This window comes from Salvia miltiorrhiza, chromosome 4, assembly GCF_028751815.1.
Source record: "Salvia miltiorrhiza cultivar Shanhuang (shh) chromosome 4, IMPLAD_Smil_shh, whole genome shotgun sequence".
Taxonomy (NCBI): Eukaryota; Viridiplantae; Streptophyta; class Magnoliopsida; order Lamiales; family Lamiaceae; genus Salvia; species Salvia miltiorrhiza.
The window spans coordinates 53,993,826-54,016,512 of record NC_080390.1 but is presented as its reverse complement, the minus strand read 5'-3'; the positions used below and the strand labels follow the sequence as shown (position 1 = coordinate 54,016,512).

General features: G+C 33.0%; 4 protein-coding genes across 6 annotated transcripts; 2 read left to right on the top strand and 2 right to left on the bottom strand.

Moving 5' to 3' along the window:
- Positions 1–7,743: 7,743 nt before the first annotated feature.
- On the top strand, positions 7,744–10,143 carry LOC131023625 (protein FAR1-RELATED SEQUENCE 5-like). The gene is made up of 3 exons (XM_057953168.1): positions 7,744–9,804; positions 9,874–9,981; positions 10,054–10,143. The coding sequence occupies exons 1-3, from the start codon at positions 7,744–7,746 to the stop codon at positions 10,141–10,143; spliced, it is 2,259 nt and encodes a 752-aa protein (XP_057809151.1).
- A 2,692-nt stretch (positions 10,144–12,835) lies between these two features.
- On the top strand, positions 12,836–16,539 carry LOC131020722 (proteasome subunit beta type-1). Of its 3 annotated transcripts, none has more exons than XM_057949725.1 (8): positions 12,836–12,973; positions 13,004–13,094; positions 13,199–13,306; positions 14,376–14,457; positions 15,451–15,580; positions 15,671–15,813; positions 15,893–15,979; positions 16,226–16,539. In XM_057949725.1, the coding sequence occupies exons 2-8, from the start codon at positions 13,048–13,050 to the stop codon at positions 16,298–16,300; spliced, it is 672 nt and encodes a 223-aa protein (XP_057805708.1). In that variant the 5' UTR covers positions 12,836–12,973; positions 13,004–13,047; the 3' UTR covers positions 16,301–16,539. The 3 variants fall into 3 exon arrangements, with proteins under 3 accessions (XP_057805708.1, XP_057805707.1, XP_057805709.1); XM_057949726.1 differs by having other exon boundaries at positions 12,863–12,969; XM_057949724.1 differs by having other exon boundaries at positions 12,846–13,094; positions 15,893–16,539.
- A 44-nt stretch (positions 16,540–16,583) lies between these two features.
- Positions 16,584–18,088, bottom strand: LOC131020720 (uncharacterized). Its single transcript, XM_057949723.1, has 7 exons — positions 17,784–18,088; positions 17,640–17,696; positions 17,410–17,535; positions 17,193–17,271; positions 17,008–17,100; positions 16,810–16,923; positions 16,584–16,737 (listed from the first exon to the last, which is right to left on the bottom strand). Exons 1-7 carry the CDS (start codon positions 17,942–17,944, stop codon positions 16,684–16,686), a joined length of 684 nt encoding a protein of 227 aa, XP_057805706.1. The 5' UTR covers positions 17,945–18,088; the 3' UTR covers positions 16,584–16,683.
- A 318-nt stretch (positions 18,089–18,406) lies between these two features.
- On the bottom strand, positions 18,407–22,151 carry LOC131020663 (peptidyl-prolyl cis-trans isomerase FKBP43-like). The gene is made up of 12 exons (XM_057949633.1): positions 21,997–22,151; positions 21,716–21,789; positions 21,236–21,468; positions 20,915–21,054; positions 20,470–20,731; positions 20,235–20,360; positions 19,896–20,126; positions 19,436–19,715; positions 19,240–19,327; positions 19,078–19,119; positions 18,939–18,987; positions 18,407–18,835 (listed from the first exon to the last, which is right to left on the bottom strand). Exons 1-12 carry the CDS (start codon positions 22,007–22,009, stop codon positions 18,751–18,753), a joined length of 1,623 nt encoding a protein of 540 aa, XP_057805616.1. The 5' UTR covers positions 22,010–22,151; the 3' UTR covers positions 18,407–18,750.
- Between the last annotated feature and the right edge of the window lie 536 nt (positions 22,152–22,687).

Here is a 22,687-nt window from a genome sequence, read left to right as displayed (position 1 = left end):
ATTTTTTGTGAACGGATAGAGTATTTATTTTAAGTTTTCTATTTTTTTAAATTTTACTTGCTTGTATTTTTTGTGATTGATTATATCTCAACACGATTTATAATTATTTTAATTTTAAAAAATTTAGTTAGTAATTTGATTATTAGAGTTGATTGCTTAAATATTCTTGGTGGATGTTTTTAATATTATTACTCTTTCCGTCCACGAAAAAACTTCTTTTTTTTTTGGATGTTCATAATTTTTTTTAACCTATTTTTTTTTTTTTACTATACTCCACAATTTATAAATATCTCATTTACTCTTTCTTTTCACTTTTTCACCATTTCCAATACTAATTAAAATATATTTTCATCATTCTCAATACATTCAATAATTTTTTTTTCCTCTCAATATACTCAACAAAACTTTTCTTAAAACTCATGTTACTTCCTCCTAGTAAGTTCTTCTGTGAATGGAGTGAATATATTTTTGTATCATTCTAAACGCGATCAATATTACTCTCTCCGTTCCATTTATCTTGGCACATTTGCTTTGGCCACGTAGATAAGAATAAGGTGTTAAGATTGTAAAGTGAGTGGGAACCACTTATTTAAAGAGTGTAGTGAAGATAGGGATAATATACTACTACTATTTTTTTTAAAGTGTTATTATAAATGAGACAAACTAAAAAGAAAAAAAAGAAGACAAATAGCGTCAAAATCTATGAAGTTTGGCGTGATTCTTGTTTTTCCCCTGACCAAAAATTTTGCGTTAAAATCCATGAACTTGATGTCGATTATCAATTTTCTCATAAAATTAATTTTTCCCCAAACTTATGTTGACATGGCAATCGAAAATCCACGTAGGCTTAATTTTCCGGCGAATTGAACGACTGTGTTTAAGTCATAACATTGAACGTGGTCGTTTTATATTTTGTTTGGGGATTAAATGAAATTGAACTGAAATCCCTCTACAAATTAGGGTTCCCCACAAAAAAAAAAAAAAAACCCAAAACACTCTCATATTTGAATATGAACAATTGCCAAAACACTCTGTCTTGAAGCTAATTATAAGAACAGCCGAAGGTGCGTTGGCAATGGAATCGGAGGGGCGGAAGATGAGCATATCGTAGGGATAGGAGGAGCGGTGCAAGTCCGGCGGCTGAGAAATGACTGGAAAGAGAGGGCGGCGTGTTGAGGACAATGGATCCATCACTAGTCTTTCTCTCTCTCTCTTTATATTTGCTCAAAGAAAAATGTTTAAAATAAGTGGAACGAAGATAGTACCTTTTAATTTATTGTGTAAGTCATAATTATCTTCCTTTTAATTTATTGTGTAAGTCATAATATTTCTAGACGTATTGACTTTACAATATATTGAAAATGTTCACGAAATTTTTCAACGCATTAATTGCAAGGTTTTAGTCAAAAGTGATGAATTAATGACTACGGTAATTCTGAAGTAATGAATGCTAACATGGTGCAATTAAATGTCTCTAGTTCAAAGTAGAAGAGTTCAAAAGTGAGCGCCGGGGCATGTTGGTTAATTTCATTATTTTTCTTTTTATAAAATATTTAATTGCATCGGTATTGATGAAGATAGAATTGTATAATATATTATATCTTTAATTATTGATTTGTCTTGTTGGTCAAGTTAGTTTGTTTCCTTTTAGATGTTTAGGGTTTTATTATAAATAGGAGTTTTATTTATGTTTTAGGGGAGTCGAATTGAGAGTTAAAATGTAGAGGGTGGAATTGTTCCCTTTTCGCGGTGTTCTTCCGGTATTCATGAGTGAATTAACGGATTAACCCTTATTGTACGTATTCCGGTATACAATGGTTATCAACGGAGTTCGTATATTTATCAATATCAAATATATTTCACGCTTCTACCTGCATCAGTTGGTATCCAGAGCCTTGCTACGCTTCTACGCGATGTCTCCCCGTCAATCAACCGTTCAGAATGTTCAAGATTATCTCCATCGTGACGACGATCTTCTGTCTCAACAATTCAAGGAATTACGAGCACAGAATCGAGAGATCTTTGACTTCCTACACGGTCAATATGATCGACCCTATGCAGAACATCATCAAGGACGTTTTCGATTCGAGGACGAATCGTTTCAAGGATGGAGAGAATGATGAAGATAGAATTGTATAATATATTATATCTTTAAGGATTAATATGCAAAAACACCCTTAACGTTACCACTCCAACTACATTTAAGCCCCTAACCTAACGTTGATAGCAACTAACACCCCAAAGTTCATTAAGTACTACAATTAAACCCATAAACAAACAATTTCTTTCACAAAATTAAGAAATTCATTTTTTTTAATCTATATAATATATAAAAGAGGAGTTTTCTCCCACCATTTTTTCTCTCTCTTCTCCCATCAATTTTTTCATTATTTTCATCTCTTTTTTCTTTTACAATTTTAATACGTTTTCTAAATAATATCAAATTTAATTTATGAAGAAATATTTAATAAGCATCTTATATTTAAGTTTGTAACAAAATATTTAATATGGTATAAAAATTACTAAAAATAAATTTAAAATAAATAAGTTATTAAAATTTTAAAATATTCTATTTTCTTTCTCTTTGTTAAAATTTTACAATTTTTTTATTTGTGTCTGTGAAAATATTTATTTATATGAAAAAATTGATGGGATAAGAGAGAGAAAAAATGGTGGGAAAAAAATGGAGGGAGAAAACTCCCCTTTTATATATTATATAAATTTTAAAAAATGAATTTCTTAATTTTGTGAAAGAAATTTTGTTTATGGATTTAATTGTAGTACTTAATGAACTTTGGGGTGTTAGTTGCTATCAAAGTTAGGTTAGGGGCTTAAGTGTAGTTGGGGTGGTAACATTAGGGGTGTTTTTGCATATTAACCCTATCTTTAATTATTGATTTGTCTTGTTGGTCAAGTTAGTTTGTTTCCTTTTAGATGTTTAGGGTTTTATTATAAATAGGAGTTTTATTTATGTTTTAGGGGAGTCGAATTGCGAGTTAAAATGTAGGAGTGGAATTGTTCCCTTCTCGCGGTGTTCTTCCGGTATTCATGAGTGAATCAACGGATTAACCCTTATTGTACGTATTCCGGCATACAATGGTTATCAACGGAGTTCGTATATTTATCAATATCAAATATGTTTCACGCTTCTAGCTGCATCAGGTATTTTGATATATGAGTACAGAAAATCAATTAGATATGTATATGTCGGATTCAAATTTGTAACATCTCATGACTCGCCATCCACTACTAAAGATCTTCTACTCTATATATGATTATAGATATTGAAAGAGGTATATGCTACGTGCTTAATTATCATGAGTTTGTAAGTATTTATAGTGAGCATCAACATATATAATTCACGTTAACATTTTTCTTTTTTCTTTTATTGATCATATATCATAAATTACAATCAAGAACGTCAATTTTTAATATACACACACACACACACATTGAATTCTAGTTAATTTGTTCTTTTTTTTTTTAACTTCAAAATAGGAATAAAATTTTAGTACAATTTCAAAATATGGTCCTATATATGAGGAGGTTCAAATGAGAACCATTATTTAAAATAAGAATGAAGAATCATTCTTAGCAAGATCTACGATGGATGCATCATTTATGGATGAATGCAATATCTAAGTTCAAATCTTGGATAATGAGCAAAATTTTCAATTTTCTTTTAAGTAGAGTAAATTTCACTACAATAATTTTATACGTTGAGTATTCTCACCATATATGCAGTTCTTACAAAAACCAACTCATATATATATATATATATATATATATATATATATATAGTTATTACAATCTTGTTAATAATATTAGACACAAACCAATTAAGATTAGAAATAGTATTGTATATTTGTATAGGGCCGGCAACTTTGCCTTGGTATGACATCTTAGACTAAGAGTGAGTGAAAGACATGCTTTGCTCATTCTGTAAATTTTTATTAATTATATCATATATATTTAAAAAATCCACCAAAATATATGTATGAAATCATAGTTCATAAGTTTTTTTCTTTTAAATGAAATAAACAATAAAAAAGTTTGTCAAATATATATACGTTTAAATTATGCAATGCTATACAGATACTCCCTCTATCATTCACATGGGCACAGTTAATCATAGAGTTGAGATTAAATTAATTATAATTGTAAAGACGTTTGACGTGCATATAATACGCACCAAAATGTGAGAAATTAATATATTTACGTAAATATTAATTAAGAACTTTTAGTCTAATTTATAGTTTTTTGTCACACCCACGAACACCACCCATATATATCGGTTTATATACATATGGGTGTCAAGAATGGGGAATATTAAAAGGTGAAGTAGCATATGGATTACACGTAAGATCCCTCGCCTAATTTAATTATGTAGACGAGTTAATCTATATAATATATAAAAGAGGAGTTTTTTCCCTCCATTTATTCCATCTCTTTTTTTCTCTCTTCTTCCATCAATTATTTTACTATTTTTTCATTTTGTTTTTCTATATTTTAATTATTTTTTAAATATTATACGCATCTTAAATTTAATAGTATAAAAATCAACAAAAATTAATTTAAAATGAATAAGTTGTGGATTATTTTATTTTATTTAAAAAAATTGTATTTATGTATATTTTAATTTTATTTAATCTTTATATTTATATATTTAAATATATCATTTAATTTCAATATTCGTCATGCATCGCACGAATGGATACTAGTTAGTTGTAACTGGCAACACACGCACTGATATTATTTTATTTTTAAAATTATAAGAGAGAAGACTTTCACCGTCTTTTTTTCTTTAATTCAATAATTCTAAAGGAATCACATGTAAAGTGCAAATAATAAGTTAATATTAGGAGAAAAGTTGGCATCATCTATTATTAAATATGTGATGTGATATGACATGCTATACCATGACATGCATATTTTATATTGAAGACTCTTTTTGTACTTTATGAATAAAGGGAGTATATAAGGTACTTACTATTTTATCCGTCCCGCAAAGCGTGACCCACTTTTCTTTTTGGGTTGTCCCACGAAGCTTGATCTGTTTATAAAAATAGCAAAAAAATTACCTTTTATTCACCTTTTCACTTTTTCACCTACCACACTTAACACACAAAATTTCAATTTCTTAATTCCCGTGCCGAAAAGAAATGAGTCACGCTTCATGGGACGGAGGGAGTAATATTATTCGCCCTCCCTCCCAAAAAATTATAATCTAAAAGAAATGGGCACAAGTTTTAAGAAAAAATATAATAATTGTGTTTAAGTGAAGATTGAGTTTTACACCTTAAGCTTTTGTAAAATAAGGAAATGTCAAAATTTTCAGGGACGTATTGATATAATAATAAGGTCACAATTTTTATGGACGGATGAAGTATTTAGTCAGTAGTATTCTTTCTCAGATTGTCTGGCAAAACTTGAGCTCGGATCTTTCTTATATGATAATTTTTTTTTCTCTTTATTCATATTTTCAGTTTTTCACATACCACACTTAATACACAAAATACTAATCTCTTAAAATTCGTATCAAGAAAAAATTGCTCAAGTTTCGTGGAACGGAGGGAGTAAATTATTTACTATAAAAATAAATTATATCAGAAAAGCAACGATTTAGTAATTTAATCAATTGATTTATGATAGGAAGGTGGAATTATGCACTACAAAAAAAAGTTTCTAGTAGTGACATGAGATTTGGTGGCTAATATTCGTGTCACAAAAATTAGTGGCGTTTGAAAATGTAACTATTAGTGATTAGCTACATCATCAAATGTCACTAATTTTTATGACACACATAATAGCTACCAAGCTTTATGTCACTAGTGGAATTTTTTTTTGTAGTGATGGTAAATTAATCAATTAATAAATAGTTTAATTAAGATTTTTATTGCATATCTCACCTAAAAGTTGATATGCATAATTCAAAAGATTTGAATAATATACCATGTGCTCTTGTTTTATAGAAGGATCTTTATTTTAAAGCAGATACATATTACTGATCTTATATATAAATATATATATATATATATATATATATATATATGTTATACACCTTAATCAACTCTAGCAAACAAACCCTAATAATTTTTTATTATATATGAAATGTATTGCGACGGGGAATATATCTGATGTTTGTGATTCATACAAAAATTAAAGATCTTTACACTACAATTTGAAAAGACAACTCTTTCCTTGTTTAAGGTACTTATTAAACTCTTACATATGCTATTATCTAATATATTTATTTTAATTTGTTCAATATAAAATGCAAAAATATTCTTTTAGGAATTTTTTTTTTACATGGGGTTGAGAATCGTCACAAATAATGTGGCTGCAGGGATACAAGAATCACACATGCATGATAATTACTATAATACGATTGAATAAAAGTAAAGGATATATAGTTGTCGTAAAATTGCAATTGAAATATCGTTTTCAAATCTTGGTGACACCATATATAATCTTTTGATTAATTATAATTGGGATTACCCTCAAATTTGACCAATTCATCATATTTTCAGATATAAATAAATTATTGTTGTTCAGTTTTCATTTCAAGAAATCAAAAGTTGGACTTTAACGAGCTTGAGGAGATTACACTTTGCTATATGAATTTTTTCAAAGCGCACCAATATATTCAACAACGAGAAGCTATATATACTTACAAATTTTGTAAACTTTATAGTAGCTACCCCTCCATCCCGCGAATCCTGAATAATTTTTTTTCAGCACGAGCTTTAAGGAATTACGTATTTTATGTGTTAAGTGTGATATGCGAAAAAGTGAAAATATGAATAAATTAAGGGAAAAACTTTTGCTATATAAAAAAAGTACTCGAGCAATTTGTGGGACCATTCGAAACGAAATATTGTTCAAGTTTCGTGGGACGAAGGGAATATCAAGCATTAAACATAAAGTCATATGTCAAATTTCAATTTTTGATTTCTCAAATTATGCGCTGGACCGACAATAATTTATTTGAAATTGTAACAAAAAGGTCAAATTTGGGGGTTTAAATTGCAAAAGATCGAAAGGTTGATATATTATCGTCGTATAGTGTTGCCAGGGAGCGGATCCCCTACTGTGGAATAAACACAGCACCAGCTACTGTGCTTTAAAACACAGCCGTTTTACTCCACACACAACAGCTTTTAATTTTTTATAATTTCTTTAACTAAAGTCGTTTTTCTTCTCAATAAGCGTGGAACCCATTTTATTTTAGGAGTAGTTCTTTCCACATACAGTACAAAGCGTGGAACCCATTTTTTTTCCCTCCTTTTTTTTGTTCTCTGCATATAAGGAACTACATAACCTTTTCATCTCTCTTTTCTCTATTCCCTCCATAATCTTACAGTAACTCTCATTAAATCAGTCCACTTCAGGTAATTCACAGTAGCCCTTCCTAATCTCTGTTCTCTTTTCTCTTTTATTTATTAGATGTAATTTATCATTTATATACTGAAAATTAAAATTAATAGTTGATGTAATTTCACATGAAAAATACTGTGTTGGATTTACAAGTTTTTTCATTTTTAAATATATCACCTAGATGACAATGGAAGAAGCTCAATGACAAATAATGAAATAACTCACGTGAACTTAAGAGTTTTAAGGCTGCTTTCGTAACTTCTTTTTGTTATTGTGTAATTGCATATTAGTTGATGTAGTTATTAATATTGTGTGTATTTTAATTTTTTTTTTATGTGACAGACAATTGTTGCACCAATTTTATTAATGGATTTTAGTTCAGATTTAGAGTTGAAGCCTAGAATTGGTATGCAATTTGATAGCTTGGATGAGGTTTGGATGTTTTGGGTGCAATATGGAGGGAAATCAGGATTTGGAGTGAGAAAACATTACAGTAACAAGAACAAGAAAACTGGTCATATAACATCATACAAATATGTTTGTTGTAAGGAGGGTATTCGTAAAGCAGACAAAAGAGATTCTTTGGCACTCAATCCTCGACTTGAAACCCGAACAGATTGTAAAGTAAGATTGGGAGTCACTTACATGGATGGTAAGTATAAAATAAATGAGTTTATTGAAGAACACAATCATCCTCTCCATCTTCCCGAGACAGTTCATATGTTGTCTTCCCAACGTAAAATAACAGAAATTCAAGCACATGAGATTGATTTGGCAGAGGATGCTGGACTCAGACAGAAATCAGCTTATAATTTGTTGATTAGAAGAGCAGGGGGGAGAGATGGCATTGGTTACACCATGTTGGATGCTAAGAATTATCTACGTTCTAAAAGGCAAAGAAGCATGGTATATGGTGAAGCCGGTTGTCTAATGAGATATTTTCAACAAAAGTTATCTGAAAATCCTTCATTTTATCATGCTAATCAGATGGATATGGAAGAGCAGGTAACTAATGTGTTTTGGGCAGATGCAAGAATGTTGATAGACTATGAGTATTTTGGTGATGTTGTGTCATTAGATACCACATATTGCACGAATCGTGCAAATAGACCGTTAGCTATATTTTCAGGTTTCAATCATCATAGAAAAGCTGTGATTTTTGGCGCATCACTTTTGTATGATGAGACGGCGGCGTCATTCAAATGGTTGTTCGAAACTTTTTTGGAAGCTCACAAGCAAAAAAAGCCCTTCACTGTCTTTACAGATCAAGATCAAGCTATGGCAAAGGCCTTACACGAGGTACTGCCCGAGACAGCTCATGGATTATGTACATGGCACTTAATGCAAAATGGCATCAAACACTTAGGAAATTTGATGAAAGAAGGATCACGTTTTTTAACAGATTTTAAGAGATGTATGTATAGCTTTGATGATCAGGCCCAATTTGAGGAGGCTTGGAGTAGCTTATTGACACAATATAGTCTCCAAGACAACACATGGTTGAAACATGTTTATAGTGTAAAGGAGAAATGGGCTGGTTGCTACATGAATGCGTTCACGCTTGGGATGAGAAGCACACAACTTAGTGAGAGTGTCAATTCCGATATCAAGAAGTGCATGAAGCCCAACTTGAACATTATGCAATTTTTTAATAATTTTGAGCAGGTTGTGGAGGAGAAGAGATATAGTGAGCTAAGGTGTGATTTTGAAGCACGCCAGAAATTGCCTAGATTGAGTTTAGAGAGTTCTCCGATGTTGCAACAACTTTCCAAGGTTTATACTCCATCTGTCTTTGATCTATTTCAAAAAGAGTTTGTTTTATTTGCAGCTGCCTACATAAAGCATAAACAAGAAACTCCATCATCCTTTGAATATGTTATTGGATTGATCAATCATGATAGAGAATGGAGGGTGACACATGATCCTAATACAAAGATGCTTATATGTAGTTGTCGAAGATTTGAGATGGTTGGATTAATATGTTGTCATATTGTGAAAGTGTATGATGTGATGGATATAAAAATACTTCCGGAGCATTATATTTTGAAAAGGTGGACAAGAGAAGCTAGGAGTGGTGTAGTACAAGACTATGTAGGTAATGAAGTTGAAGAAGATCCTAAATTGCAAAGTACAGAGAGGTATCGAAAATTATGCCGGATGCTTATAAGATTGGCAACTGAAGCTTGTATTTACCCATCAACATTTTCCTTGGTGCATGAAACAATGCATGATTTGAGTAAGAAAGTGATGGAAATGCGTTTAATGGAGGATGGCCAAGAAAATAAGAATAGTGTGAGGACCTCTCCATCAATCTCTTCTATGCCATCAAGAGGATTCAAACAAAGAATTGGAATGAAAGGGTCGAAACGACTAAAGAGTTGGGTAGAACTTCAGTCAAAGCGAAACAAAACAAATCATAGAGTGAAGGTATGTAGACTTGTTATACTTTTAAGTTTATTGATTGCTTATATGATAAATATTTTATAATTATTGTAGAATCTTGGAGCAAAAAGTGCACTATCCGCTTCTTGTTCGACACCTCCAGAACCTAATGTGTGCCTTCAAAGAGCCACAAATCAATTTAGCTTCACCGATTTGTTGACGGTACGAAAGATTAATTTTATAGCATATAGTTTGTATAATTGCTCATTAATTCGTCTGTTTTTTTTCATATAGGCACCCCTTCATCAATCTTTACATTATGTTGATGGAATGTATTTCAATGGAGATACATCTAGTGTCAATATTCAAGATCAAGATTTTTGAAACTTGAGTTCTTGTAATTTTTTTAACTAGTCTTTACTCATCTATTTGTATGCTAATATGAATACCTTTTGTGGGATATAATTTGTCATATTCTTTTGAGTTTGAGGCAAAAAGTAAAGGTTCTCAACTATTGTGGATTCTATGAATCATAAAGTAATTATGGTTTTTTGTTGGATACTCATATTTTTGCACGATCTTAATAGTTCTATCTTTCAAGAAATATAGCATATATGTCATGGTTTCATTGAGGTTTTCATATAGGGAGAAAAAGAATTATTTCTGTATTTTTTCTGTATTGATCTTTTCTGAATTGTTCTAATGATACTTTGATATTGATCATATACAGCAGGAGAAAACAAAAGGATAGAGTTTTCTGATATTGATCTTTTCTGAATTGCTCTAATGATTTTTTTGTATTTTTTGTACTGTGTTTGGAAATAATTATTTTAAATAAAGTAATATTGAGAAGAAAAAGAAATATTGAGAAGCTTGCAGCAGTGGAAGAAAATATATTGCATTAGAAGCATTACAATGTTGCTTAAGAAAGAGAGAAGCTTGCAGATATTGAGAAGAAAAAGAAATGGGTTCCACGCTTTGTACTGTATGTGGAAAGAACTACTCCTAAAATAAAATGGGTTCCACGCTTATTGAGAAGAAAAACGACTTTAGTTAAAGAAATTATAAAAAATTAAAAGCTGTTGTGTGTGGAGTAAAACGGCTGTGTTTTAAAGCACAGTAGCTGGTGCTGTGTTTATTCCACAGTAGGGGATCCGCTCCCGTGTTGCCAAGGCTCAAAAGTGGTGTTGTAATTTTAATTTATCCGAATAAGATACGGCACCAATAAAATTTTAAAAGAATTGTCTTGTCTTGTCTTGTCTTGTCTTATTACTATATTTTTTGTTTGGAAATCGAATATTTAACATTTGTAGTTGAACTGTTTATTTAACGTCACCCACTTTATATATCAAAGTCGCAATGTTATATTAAAAATTTAAAAGCTAACCGCCCACTATATCTACTGTCTCCGAGTGGGCGCCCTCCAATATTTATGTCGACATATATGTGAATGTGATACTGTCTCCTTCTCATAAAAATATAAATATTTAATTAACACGAATTTTAAAAAATATTAAATAAAAATATATTTCTTTCGTCCATTAAGTAATGCTCTAATCTGCTTTTTGTACCACTACATCCTTTTTTATTTCATTTATTTACCATCAATTGCCACTAATGGACCAATCTTACAACAACTTATTTTATTTTTATATTCTATATTTAATACACTTTATTATTAGTGGACCCACCACACAATACCTTTAACACTTTAGTCAACTACCCTTATATTTCACTCACAACCACTTTATTAGCTTTCTTAAAACATGTGCCGAACAGTAAATGGGGCAATACTTTGTGGACGGAGGGAGTATTATGAATGGGAAATGAATCTTATTTGATTAAAAATAGAGATAATAAGTAAAAGAATTATGATGAGATAGTGCACAAGAATAAAATTGTTCATATTTTTATGAGACTATCCAAAATGGTAAAATGTTCATATTTTTATGAGACGAATGGAGTATTATCATTTTATCTCAAAATAGTATGGATTTTAATAAATATTATTATTAGTTGAGAATGTTGTGAGCGGAGAAATAAATTTATTATCGAGTATTTTTTTATACATAATTTGAGATATTGATGTTAAAAATAAAAATAATATTAAAAAATGATTAAATGAGGGAGTATTTATATTTCCACCTCATTTTATACATTTAATTAGTCCCCGCCCACCTATACATATATCATGCCCCTTTCTTGAAAAAGGAAAACGACTTCCATGAGACAGGTTGACTCATGATGATCTATGATTTGATCGAACTTTCTCTGATTATATATAGTTATAGCTTTAATTCTCATATAATTGAAAAGTGCATTTAGATATTTAATTTCCTGTGTAAATCACTATGGTGAATTAGTAATTTGTTACAAGAAGGAACTTTAATGAAACTAAAGAAGATGATGTATGCATCTTCTATTAAGATGTTAAAATGTTATTTGTATGTTAAAGTAGTGTAATTGAAAAGTCGATTTCACTGTGAAATCGGTTTCACAGGAGACTACAAGTTTTACAATATAGTTTTAACTCGAAGCTTACAAGTTTTACAATATAGTTTTAACTCGAAGCTTTCTTATGGTTAATTGTAACTAATAGTTACAATTAATCAATCATATATTGTGAATTATGCGCATATATAGTTTTTAGCGTAACGCATGGATAGCTCGTGATAAAGACAGAGAGAAAAAAATATATATATATACTCTAATTTATAAACATCTAGTACTTTTTTTTTTTTTGAAAATTTACAATTCCTACTTTGAAATAAAATCAGACATTTTCAATTCGGAAATGCTGACCCATGAAGTCTTTAATTAATCACATCCAGTCACATCCTACCTCTGAATTTTGTCTTCAACAAAGTCAACAAAGTTTAAAAGTGAACTTTAGAAATGAATAATAATAATAATTTATAAAATTTAATAAAAAATGAAGCCGACACCATATTACTATCATACCCTTTCGGCCCAACACCTTATGGAGGCCTATATAGATAAACGGGCTTTAATAGGAGTGAGCTAGGCCCATCGAGCTTAGTTTTGGCCCAAATAGGAAAATGAGAGAAAAAAAATAGTTTTGTGGCTACGACGTCGTACCCTCGCATTGAATTTCTTTCTTGAGAGGAAAGACAGCTTAACAAAAGGGAAGTGCGATTCATCGATTTGAACCCTCAGCAAATTTCATCTCTCGTTCCCTCTCTCTCTCTCTCTCTCTCTCTCTCTCTCTCTCTCTCTCTCTCTCACTTCCTGCGATTGATTGTTTGTGTTAGTTGATTCGAGGTCGCGATGCCGAAGCAGCAAGCGAATTGGTCTCCGTACGACAACAATGGAGGGTAAGTGTAAACCCTAATTGGATCTTTTTTTTAATCAACAAAGTGAATGCCGATTCCGAATTCTAGCTGCTGATATGTTTGGATTATTTTTGTTTTCTGTGCAGGACATGTGTTGCGATTGCCGGAGCTGATTACTGTGTGATTGCGGCCGATACTCGAATGTCCACTGGCTACAGTATTCTTACTCGCGATTACTCCAAAATTATTCAGCTGTAAATCCTTTCGCTTTTTACTGTGTTTTGACCGTTGATTCGCTTTTTGATGTGCTCCCATTAGTAGTCTGGTGTGGGTGTAATGTACATTTGTAAGGTGTTAGATGAACGGGCAAAATATAATTGTGAAACGATTTTGTAAACAGCTTTTCTTGAAACCTAGAGGTGGCATTATATGTTTTTGTCGGGAGAATCAAGTGGGAAATAATGAAAAAAAAAAAAAAAACAATTTTTTATCCTTCATTTGAGTGATCCTTCTGATTAACTATTCTCCTGGCTAAGTTGAAGTATGAAAGGAAGATCAGATGTCTAACTAGAGGTGTTAGATTGATACCTAGAGTGGGAAGCTTCTTTTGGTGAATAGAACATGTGGAGGAAGCCTGTAATACTATGTGGTCCAAAAATAATTTGATTAATCAATTTTCTCTTGATTCACTTTTCATCCTCTGGCAATTCAGCTCTTGGAAATGAGAATTTGGCTTGCCAAAATAATTTTATAGAAACTGGAAAGAGTTCTGGATATAAGTTGTTAGTATCTGCTAACTCTCTGCAAGATTTACATACATGGTTCGATTTGGACTGAATTAGCTCTATTGATTGAAGTATTTGCGTCTTGGAGCGTGGACACGTGCTTGATAAAACATTTGTCGCTTTAGCTGTTAACAGTTTGATGTCTTCTGCTGAACTTGAGAGTTCCATCAGAATTAGCTTTTTTAATGTAATTGATCCCTGAACAATATGAAAAGATTGTGCATGTTATATCCCTCTCTAATAAAAGTGGTCTCTTATTACTATTTCCATTGCTTCACAAAATTCATCTGTATTTAATCTTCATGTCCCGAGAGCCTTCCTCGGGGTGAATTTTGTTATTATGCTACCTTTCCACTAGTATGATTTTTTTTTAAAATTCTTCTGGAAGTTTAATTGGTCGTTCTTATCCCGTTTCTTGTCTCTTAGTAATAATGCCTATGGCATATACTGATTTTTATTTTCTTGTTAAATTTACTATTCTATATCTTCGTCACATAATTTATGTGTAATAGATTATTTGGTTCATTTTGCCATGTAGAGCGGACAAATCTGTGATGGCCTCCTCAGGTTTTCAGGCTGATGTAAGAGCTCTGCAAAAGGTCTTAGCAGCTAGACACTTGGTGAGTTATTGAAAAATATGCAATATCTAGGCTATTACTGATTTTTTGAATGTTAATATCATCTTTTATTGCTGAATATGTTTGTATGAGCTGTGGCAGCTTTTTAGTATATGCCTGAATGTTACCAGCATTCTATGCCAATAGCTTTTTCTTTATTTCTTTTGGGTTATTCTGACAGTATAACTATATTAACAACTTAATGTCCACCAATAATAAATGAGGCTGAGATTAGGTTAAGATTCCTAAGTTAGACCTGGTAGGCATATTCTGCTCGATCAACTTTAAATCTTGTTGCTTCATTCAACTCCGTAGACTTGTATTCTTCTAAAAAATTTTAAAAAAAAATTCATTTAGCATACGGCTTGTTGATTGTGTTTGAAGAGCTTCTTTTTCATGAAATGATTGAAATTTTCTCCTGCCATTGGCTGGTTTTATGCCATCTGACAGTTTGGTGATTGTTAGACAGTTTGCTTTATAAGTCTTTTTCATTTGAGGATAATGCACGTACTTGTTTGTTTTCTACTTGACTTGTTGATCGTTTGACAGATTACTTTATAGTTTGATTGTTATTCGTTCTTGATCTATAAATGGAAGTTCACCAAAGGCAGTTGTTTTTATTGAACTATATCGTATCAACTTTTCACACGACCTCCCTCCGTCGTGGTCTCATAATATTTAGCATAAAATAAAATTAAAAAAACATCTTGGCACCCTCAAGATAAGTACACTGCAAATCTCAGTGTTCACTAATTTTTTTACTACTGCTCAACCTTTTTGTGTCTCCTCCACATATGGTTTCCTATTCTTTTTTATGAGTTTGAAAATCCTGATAATATTGTGCTGGCAGCTAATTGCTTTATATGATTAATACAAGCAATGATAATTTGAAAAATATATTATGCACAGCTTTCTTATGAATGGTTCTTCAATATATGTTGCATCTAGCTATAACATATGAAAAAGTTTATCATTTCTTTTTTTCCTTTGCTATAGCTTTATCAACACCAGCACAACAAGCAAATGAGCTGCCCTGCAATGGCTCAGTTGCTTTCTAATACCCTCTACTTCAAACGTTTCTTCCCATACTATGCTTTCAATGTCTTGGGGGGCCTTGACAGTGAGGGTAAGTGTAAAAGTTACTTCAGTTGGATATTATCCCAAATCTTTTCTGCTAGTTTGTTGATCTTTTCCTGCCTTCTGAAATTTATTGAAGGAAAGGGCTGTGTGTTCACATATGATGCTGTTGGATCTTACGAACGGGTGGGATACAGTGCCCAAGGTTCTGGTGCAACTCTTATCACACCCTTCTTGGACAACCAACTGAAATCTCCAAGTCCTCTTTTGTTGCCTGCAAAGGTTTGCTTTTGAATTTCCTTGTCTTGTGACTCATTTGTGCCTCCGCCTTAAATATCTGAATGAACGATGATAACTGCAGGACGCAGTGACTCCACTTTCAGAGGTAGAAGCCATCGACTTGGTCAAAACCTGTTTCGTTTCAGCAACTGAAAGAGATATTTACACAGTAAGTTTGTGTTCACTCACTCAAGCAATCCAGTTAGTAAGACCAAGTGTAATGATTTTTCTTTGGTTTACTCATGCCCTATAACATCATGAGATAAGCTCTCATAAATTGACCAAGTTTACCATATATTTTATGAGTAACTAGTGTTCTGATCACTCTTCTCTGAGATTCAAGGATCAACCGTCTTAGATATTTGATTACCCACCAAGAACCATTCTCATTTCCTCGGTCTTTTGGCGATTGCAGGGAGACAAGGTGGAGATGCTCGTATTGAACGCTAGTGGTCTCCGTCGTGAGTTCATGGATCTCAGGAAAGATTAGACCCATTCCCTGTTTCTTGTGCTCCAGCTTTCCCAGAAACGAGATAGATAGTGTCGATGAACGCTCATTCGGGCTCATTCAGCACATAATTTTCTTGGGGCACTTCAGTTTCCTCATTTCACCACCATTCACATCGAGTCTCTCTGCATGTATTTGGATCTTAGTTTGTGGCAAATGTATGGATTATGGGGTTGGTTTTGAATTTTAGTTATATGAAACTTAAATGATATTTCTTGATATTCAACTTTCTATATCATAAAAGCTTGTCTTATAACTTCTCTTCTGTGTAGAATCCTTGATACCGATGAATCCATTATAATATACTCCAAGTATACAATGACAATAATAAATTGAAGTAACTGAATTTTTTGTATTCAAATAAATCAAAAACTATTCTCTGAAGACCATCCTTTCTTCTCCAATGCCAGCCGCAGCGCCTGTACAGATTCATCAACATTTTATTTCCTACATACAAATGAAATGATGAATCAAAGGCTGAGAATTTTCACCTTGATCCTCTTTCTGTTGACGTCGAAGTCGAAATTTCCGACCCGCGACGCCGATCGATACTGCACGACGGATTTCTTGCCCGGCGGAAACCAAAACTCGACATCGTCGACAAACTGCAAAAGAAAAATCACAAGTTGTTTACATTTGTGAGAATCAAAAACACGAAAAATTAGAAACATTTTTTTTTCCAGACTTACACCGAGGAGTGGGCTTTCATATTCCACACGCACATAGTCACCTTTTTTCTCTGCTATCTTCGGCGTGAAATTGTCAGGTTTTGTTGATTGTATCTATAATATTCCACCACAAAAAATACAAAAATCAGCTTCATCTTTCTTATAAATATAGTTTGTGTTGGTGTTTAGAGAGAGAAGAAATTTACCACTTGAAGCAACTCTTCCATAGCTTCTTCTCTGCTCACTGGTTTTCGACTCCCACGCCCCTCCTTAGGGTTATAGTTCCTGAATCAATCACACATTTTAGTCGTCGGAGAAATCGAATTAGAAACTAATCGAATTCGATTCTGCATCTCATATTTCAAATTGAGCGGCAAAACACGATTAGGGTAAATAAAAAAGGGAAGAAGAAAGAGGTGTGACCAAGGAGGAGCATAGTGGGCTCGATCACTGATATTCTCAGAAGTTGAGACGCAGTTTTTGGTAGCAGGGCACAGAGCTAATCCAGCTGGATTTTTCTGCACACCCAAATAATTTGGCTTTGGTCCGCTGCAATCAACATTCGCAATTACATATATGATGAAGGAAAGGAAAGGGGATAAGGTGGATGAGATGAGCTGCTGCTGCCCAATAATAATGCTTTAAATAAACACCTGAAGTGGAAAATGGCTCCAAGAATAGCAACTGCATTGCTCCTCAAGATTATTTCCCTGCGCTTATTATTCATTTTTTTTTTAAATTATTATTATCGATTGGATTCATCATTCAAGAATTGAAGTTGGTGGATTTGTGTATACCTTCGACCCTTGTGAGCAGTGGCTTCATCGGATGGCTCCTCGAGCTGTTTGTGGTGAGACACAATAGGAAAATTGATTCGAGAAGTTGAAGGTTTATTGTTGTCTCTTCTGTAACTCTTGTGGCTGCAGAAGTGAATTTTGAGGGTTGCCATGGAAGCCATTTCTCTCACCTCTCTCTCTCTCTCTCTCACCGGGGATATGTGTTTTGTAGGTGTTCTTGGAGAAATTATAGAGACTTTTCCAAGAGCAGTACTGTAGTGGCCGGTGGCCGGTGGCCGCTGCTTTTGCTAATTCTTGTTTTTTTTTTTTTTTTTTTAGAAGAATTTGCTCCTATATATTTGAGTATTCCCTATTAACTTAACTATAAATGAAATGAGAATAGGGATTTTTTTATTATTATTATTTTTTTTGGGATAAATTTACAATATTAAATAAAAAGATTAAAAGGCCGCGCCACAGGGAACTCGAATCCAAGACCTTTGACCTTAGGCATTGACTCCTTACCGTTTGGCCAACACACGCACACTCAATTAGTTTATTCTATCTACTAAAGTTTGGAATATGTTGTTCCTCTGTATAATGCATGAAACATTACTTATCATTTAAATGAACACAGGCATCTATGAAAATAAAAGCAGATACTGTAACAGATATTTCAATATGTAAATGACTATATTCCCACCTTTGATGCTTGGGGTGGTTATGGTATTGCAGTGAAGAAAAAGAAATTCATACAAAAATTGGAGATTAAGCATAGAGATAAAGGTACACTTAATATCCTTGTACACATATATACGATAACAGAAACGGCCTTGCCTTAGATATGAATCGCAGTTGGAGATGCGGCTTTAGACCACCGCCACTCACGAGTCTCGTCTCGTCTGCTTCAGACCTTGTTTCTTCCAACTGAAGGTGTTGAAAGGAAAGCATTCAGAACGGAGCAGGAGAGTCATACGAAAAGATCGAGTCATTTGTAGACACCAGCCAATTCGACATCATATACAAGCCATGAGTCCGGTGGAACATTTTCGCCTACTCCATGATCCCCAAAACTGCGCGATGAATGATAGCTAAGATGAGATATTTCATCATACCAGAACAAAGACGTTATGGACATCAGTCGTGGATAGATCAGATATAAGTAAGTAATCATACCCCATAGATGGTGGGACAATGAGCCTCCTTTTATCACCAACATGCATACCTGAAACGTATCACGTGCCTTAGTTTGAAGAAAATAAGATGTGGAAGAAGAAAGGAGGGAATACTATATTTCTGTTTCGAGCATAACTACCTTCAATGCCAAGATTCCATCCATCGATAATTTCTTCATTGCCTGAGTAAAGATGGAGGGATGATTTATCAGAAATATATATATAGACTCAGTTTCCTATCCAGCTACCCTTCTAGCAAAATAAAAGGAGAGGAAATTGCCCAAATTAAATAAAGTTAATACCTAACCGAAATTTGTGGGGACGCTTGCCCACATTCGAGTCAAATACATGACCATTCTCCTTCAAAATGGCTGTGTAAAAAATCTTGACCTGATCCGAAGTTCATTTAGGCAGAGCGGTAAGTGGTAATAAGCTCGTAAATATAACAAACTGATTAAAAATGGAGCAGCTCTAACTGGTCCACTGATTTATATCTACCTTTTTCCCACGAGAAGCTAGTTTTCCATCAGGAGGTCCATTTGCCACCTCTTCAATAATGAGTCCATTTGATAGGGTCCTGTTCCGTGCTGGCTCTGCATTTATATGATTCTCAGATTTCACAGGCTCCGTTTCTTGATCGTGTGCTGTATCAGGCAATCCCATTTCAGACTCTCCATTGCCTTGATCTTTCTTCTTCTTCTTCTTCGTCGTCTTCTTCTTAATTTTCTTCTCTGCCTGACTAGCAGTATCGAGTAACCCAGATTTTATGCTGATGTCACTGCAAGTAGAAACTTCTTTTATAAAACGACATGATTGGGTTTATATAGCCAAAATTCATACAAGTAATAACTCTTGCGGTCAACTTTATGATGGACCTTTTAATCTTGAATGAGTCCAAAAAGGTTGCTCTAATCTACCAATAACAGAAAAGCAAACAAGATCTGATTATGATACTAACTTGTCAATATGTTGTTCTTGATCTCCATTTGCGGCTTTCACATCCTTCTTGCTGACAGTATGTAATAAACTCTGCTCGAGGTTATCATCTTTAGCAACGATTTCTGATTTCACATCAATCTCTTCTGTAAATGCTCCTTCGGATTGAAGTTGTTTTCTTCTTCTTTTTGATTTCCTACATTTTTCAGAGTCCAATTCTGGAGGAGCCACCAATTGATGAGCTTCAATATCCCTGTGAGTAAGCATTATATGATGAAGTTTACCCATAAGTAGGTTTTACTAGCATGCGAAAAGTTACACCATCCAACCGTCAAAGTATGCCAATTTATAAAATGCTTACAGATTTTTGGAGGCTTCAACTCCGTTCCTTTTATCTTCCCTGTGAACGTTATAACCCTCATCATTTTCAACTTCACTGATCTTCTCTTGTTCAGCCCGTTCTTTTCTTTTCTTTTTTGGTTTTTCACTGTTCCAGAAAATATCGGGTGTCAACTAAAAGGCATCTAAAATAAAATGGTTTCCAATAATGCATGGAGTATAAATATTTGCATAGCCTCTTGATAGATTATACTCACCGACCAAACGAATGCACCTGGTCCTTCCCATTGTTAGTAGGTACATTCTGGTTGACAATATTGGCTCCTATACCAGTCGAAGATGCCTTCTCAGCTTTTTTACTTTTGAAAATAGATAATAGATAGCCATCGTCATCTTCACTATCATTTGAACTAGCATCATCTGACTCAACTACTTGGCGATTCTTCTTAAATCGTCTACGTTGACCCTTTCCATTGTTTGGCCTATCACTTTCTGATGCAGTCTCATCCTCCACTTTAACTACAAGAAAAATGTCCATTCAGAAATGTTGAAGAGAATAGTATTAGATTGAACAAGATAGATATCTTCTAACAAGAATTGAACCATATAATTAAAATTTATAAATCACATTAACAAAGTCCAAGGTGCGCATCCAGTTGTAAGAAACATAAACAATATTCCTCAAGTGTCTGTAGAATATACCTTTGCTTCTTGAAACAGGGGATGGTGAAAAATTTTGCACTTCATCATCATCAATGAAGCTGTCCTCATAGTCATCGTCATCGCTTCGATAACTAGATTCCTCTGTCTGGCTATCTTGAATATCCACCCCATATGATTCTCTATTGAACACACAAGTGAAGGAAAATACAATTCTCAACATGTAAACAGATATTCACTAGAGAACAAAAAAGCAGTTTCCCACCATGAGATTCATCATAGCTGTTTAGTTGATATGATCAGATCATTGTATTTTTAGACAAAAATGTTGATAAGAGGACATAGCATGGTAAAAAAGGATACGAATCACTTTGAGGACCAGACTGCTGACTTTGACGAATGTAATAACCAGTGAGGTAGACACTTCGAGGGCCAATGACGGAGAACACCACATCATCTGCCTCCTCAAACTCCAAATCTAAATGGCACGACTCCGTCTGGTTGGGAAGCAAAGCACAGAGCAAGACTGGACTCTTCTTACCCACATTACATTGTACTATGCTCTTCTTGGTAGCATCACTAATCCCCAGAGTTGCCTAAGCAATTTAACCATGGGATACACATAATGATGAAATGCCATAAACTTCAAGAACAAAATACACAGAGAATGTATTTTCTTAACAGAAAAAAAGAGCATAACCACTCAAAATACTATTTTCTCAATGTTTGGAATTTCATCATAATCCAATATGCATTGTCCTCAACTTACAAAGCAGTAGAAGATAAAGTGTGAATTAGTATAAATTTAGCCAATCTGTTATTTCAGCTAATCAAAATTAATACCTGGGAAATCCGCAGTCTTCCTCGAGCCTTCTCACAAGAATGAATAACAGGCTTTCCGGGCTTCACCTCAACACCTGAAATTCAACGACAGGTTTCGAAAAAGCAATAAATAAATAAAATTATAAAAAATTCAAATAATTTTAACCATAAACCCTTGCAAAATACAGAAAAATCACACTTGGATAGTATTAGAACTATCAATTTTGAGATACAAAAAATGCATCTTTATATCAAATACAAGCACACACAAAATAAAATTTGAAGAAGAGAGGATGGATCACCCCAGAAAGCCATTCGCGTTTGGTTGATTTGGAATGTTTCCCTTGTTTTTGAAACCCTAATATGAGAGAGCCAGAGGTTTAGGGTTTATATGTTGGGAATCTTCAAACATATTGATTTATATAGTGCTCGACTTGCTTACCGCGGGATTCTGTGTATTAGATTCTTCTACCATACTCCCACTTTTAAGCTTCTTTTTTCTTTTCAGAGAAAGCGTTAAAACTTGAAAGCAACACTATAAAACGCAGTTCAAAAACTATGTATTACAATTCTTTAAATTAAATTAATTGCATATACATGTAGCTATATATATTAATGTGATTAATAATTTAGTTAATCATTATTAATGATGATATGGATGAAGTTTTAGCATAAAATCTTTATGAGAATTAGTTTAGCTTTTAAATATATACATAGATTTGTAGTAAATTCATCTCTTGCATGAGTTGGAGCAGAGATTTAGATATTCATTCAATGTCAAAACAAAAAATTTTAAACCCATTTTAGGGTTGTCATCCTATGTTGTCAATTTCGTTGTTGTCGAACATTCGGTGATTAAATGATTTGAATTGGGAATTAATGTGGCAAAATTAGAATTTTTCGATAATTCAGAATATAATTATGAACATGTCTGATTAATTAGTACACTTGTAAACGATTATTTTACATTGATCAATAGATCAGAAGTTTAGG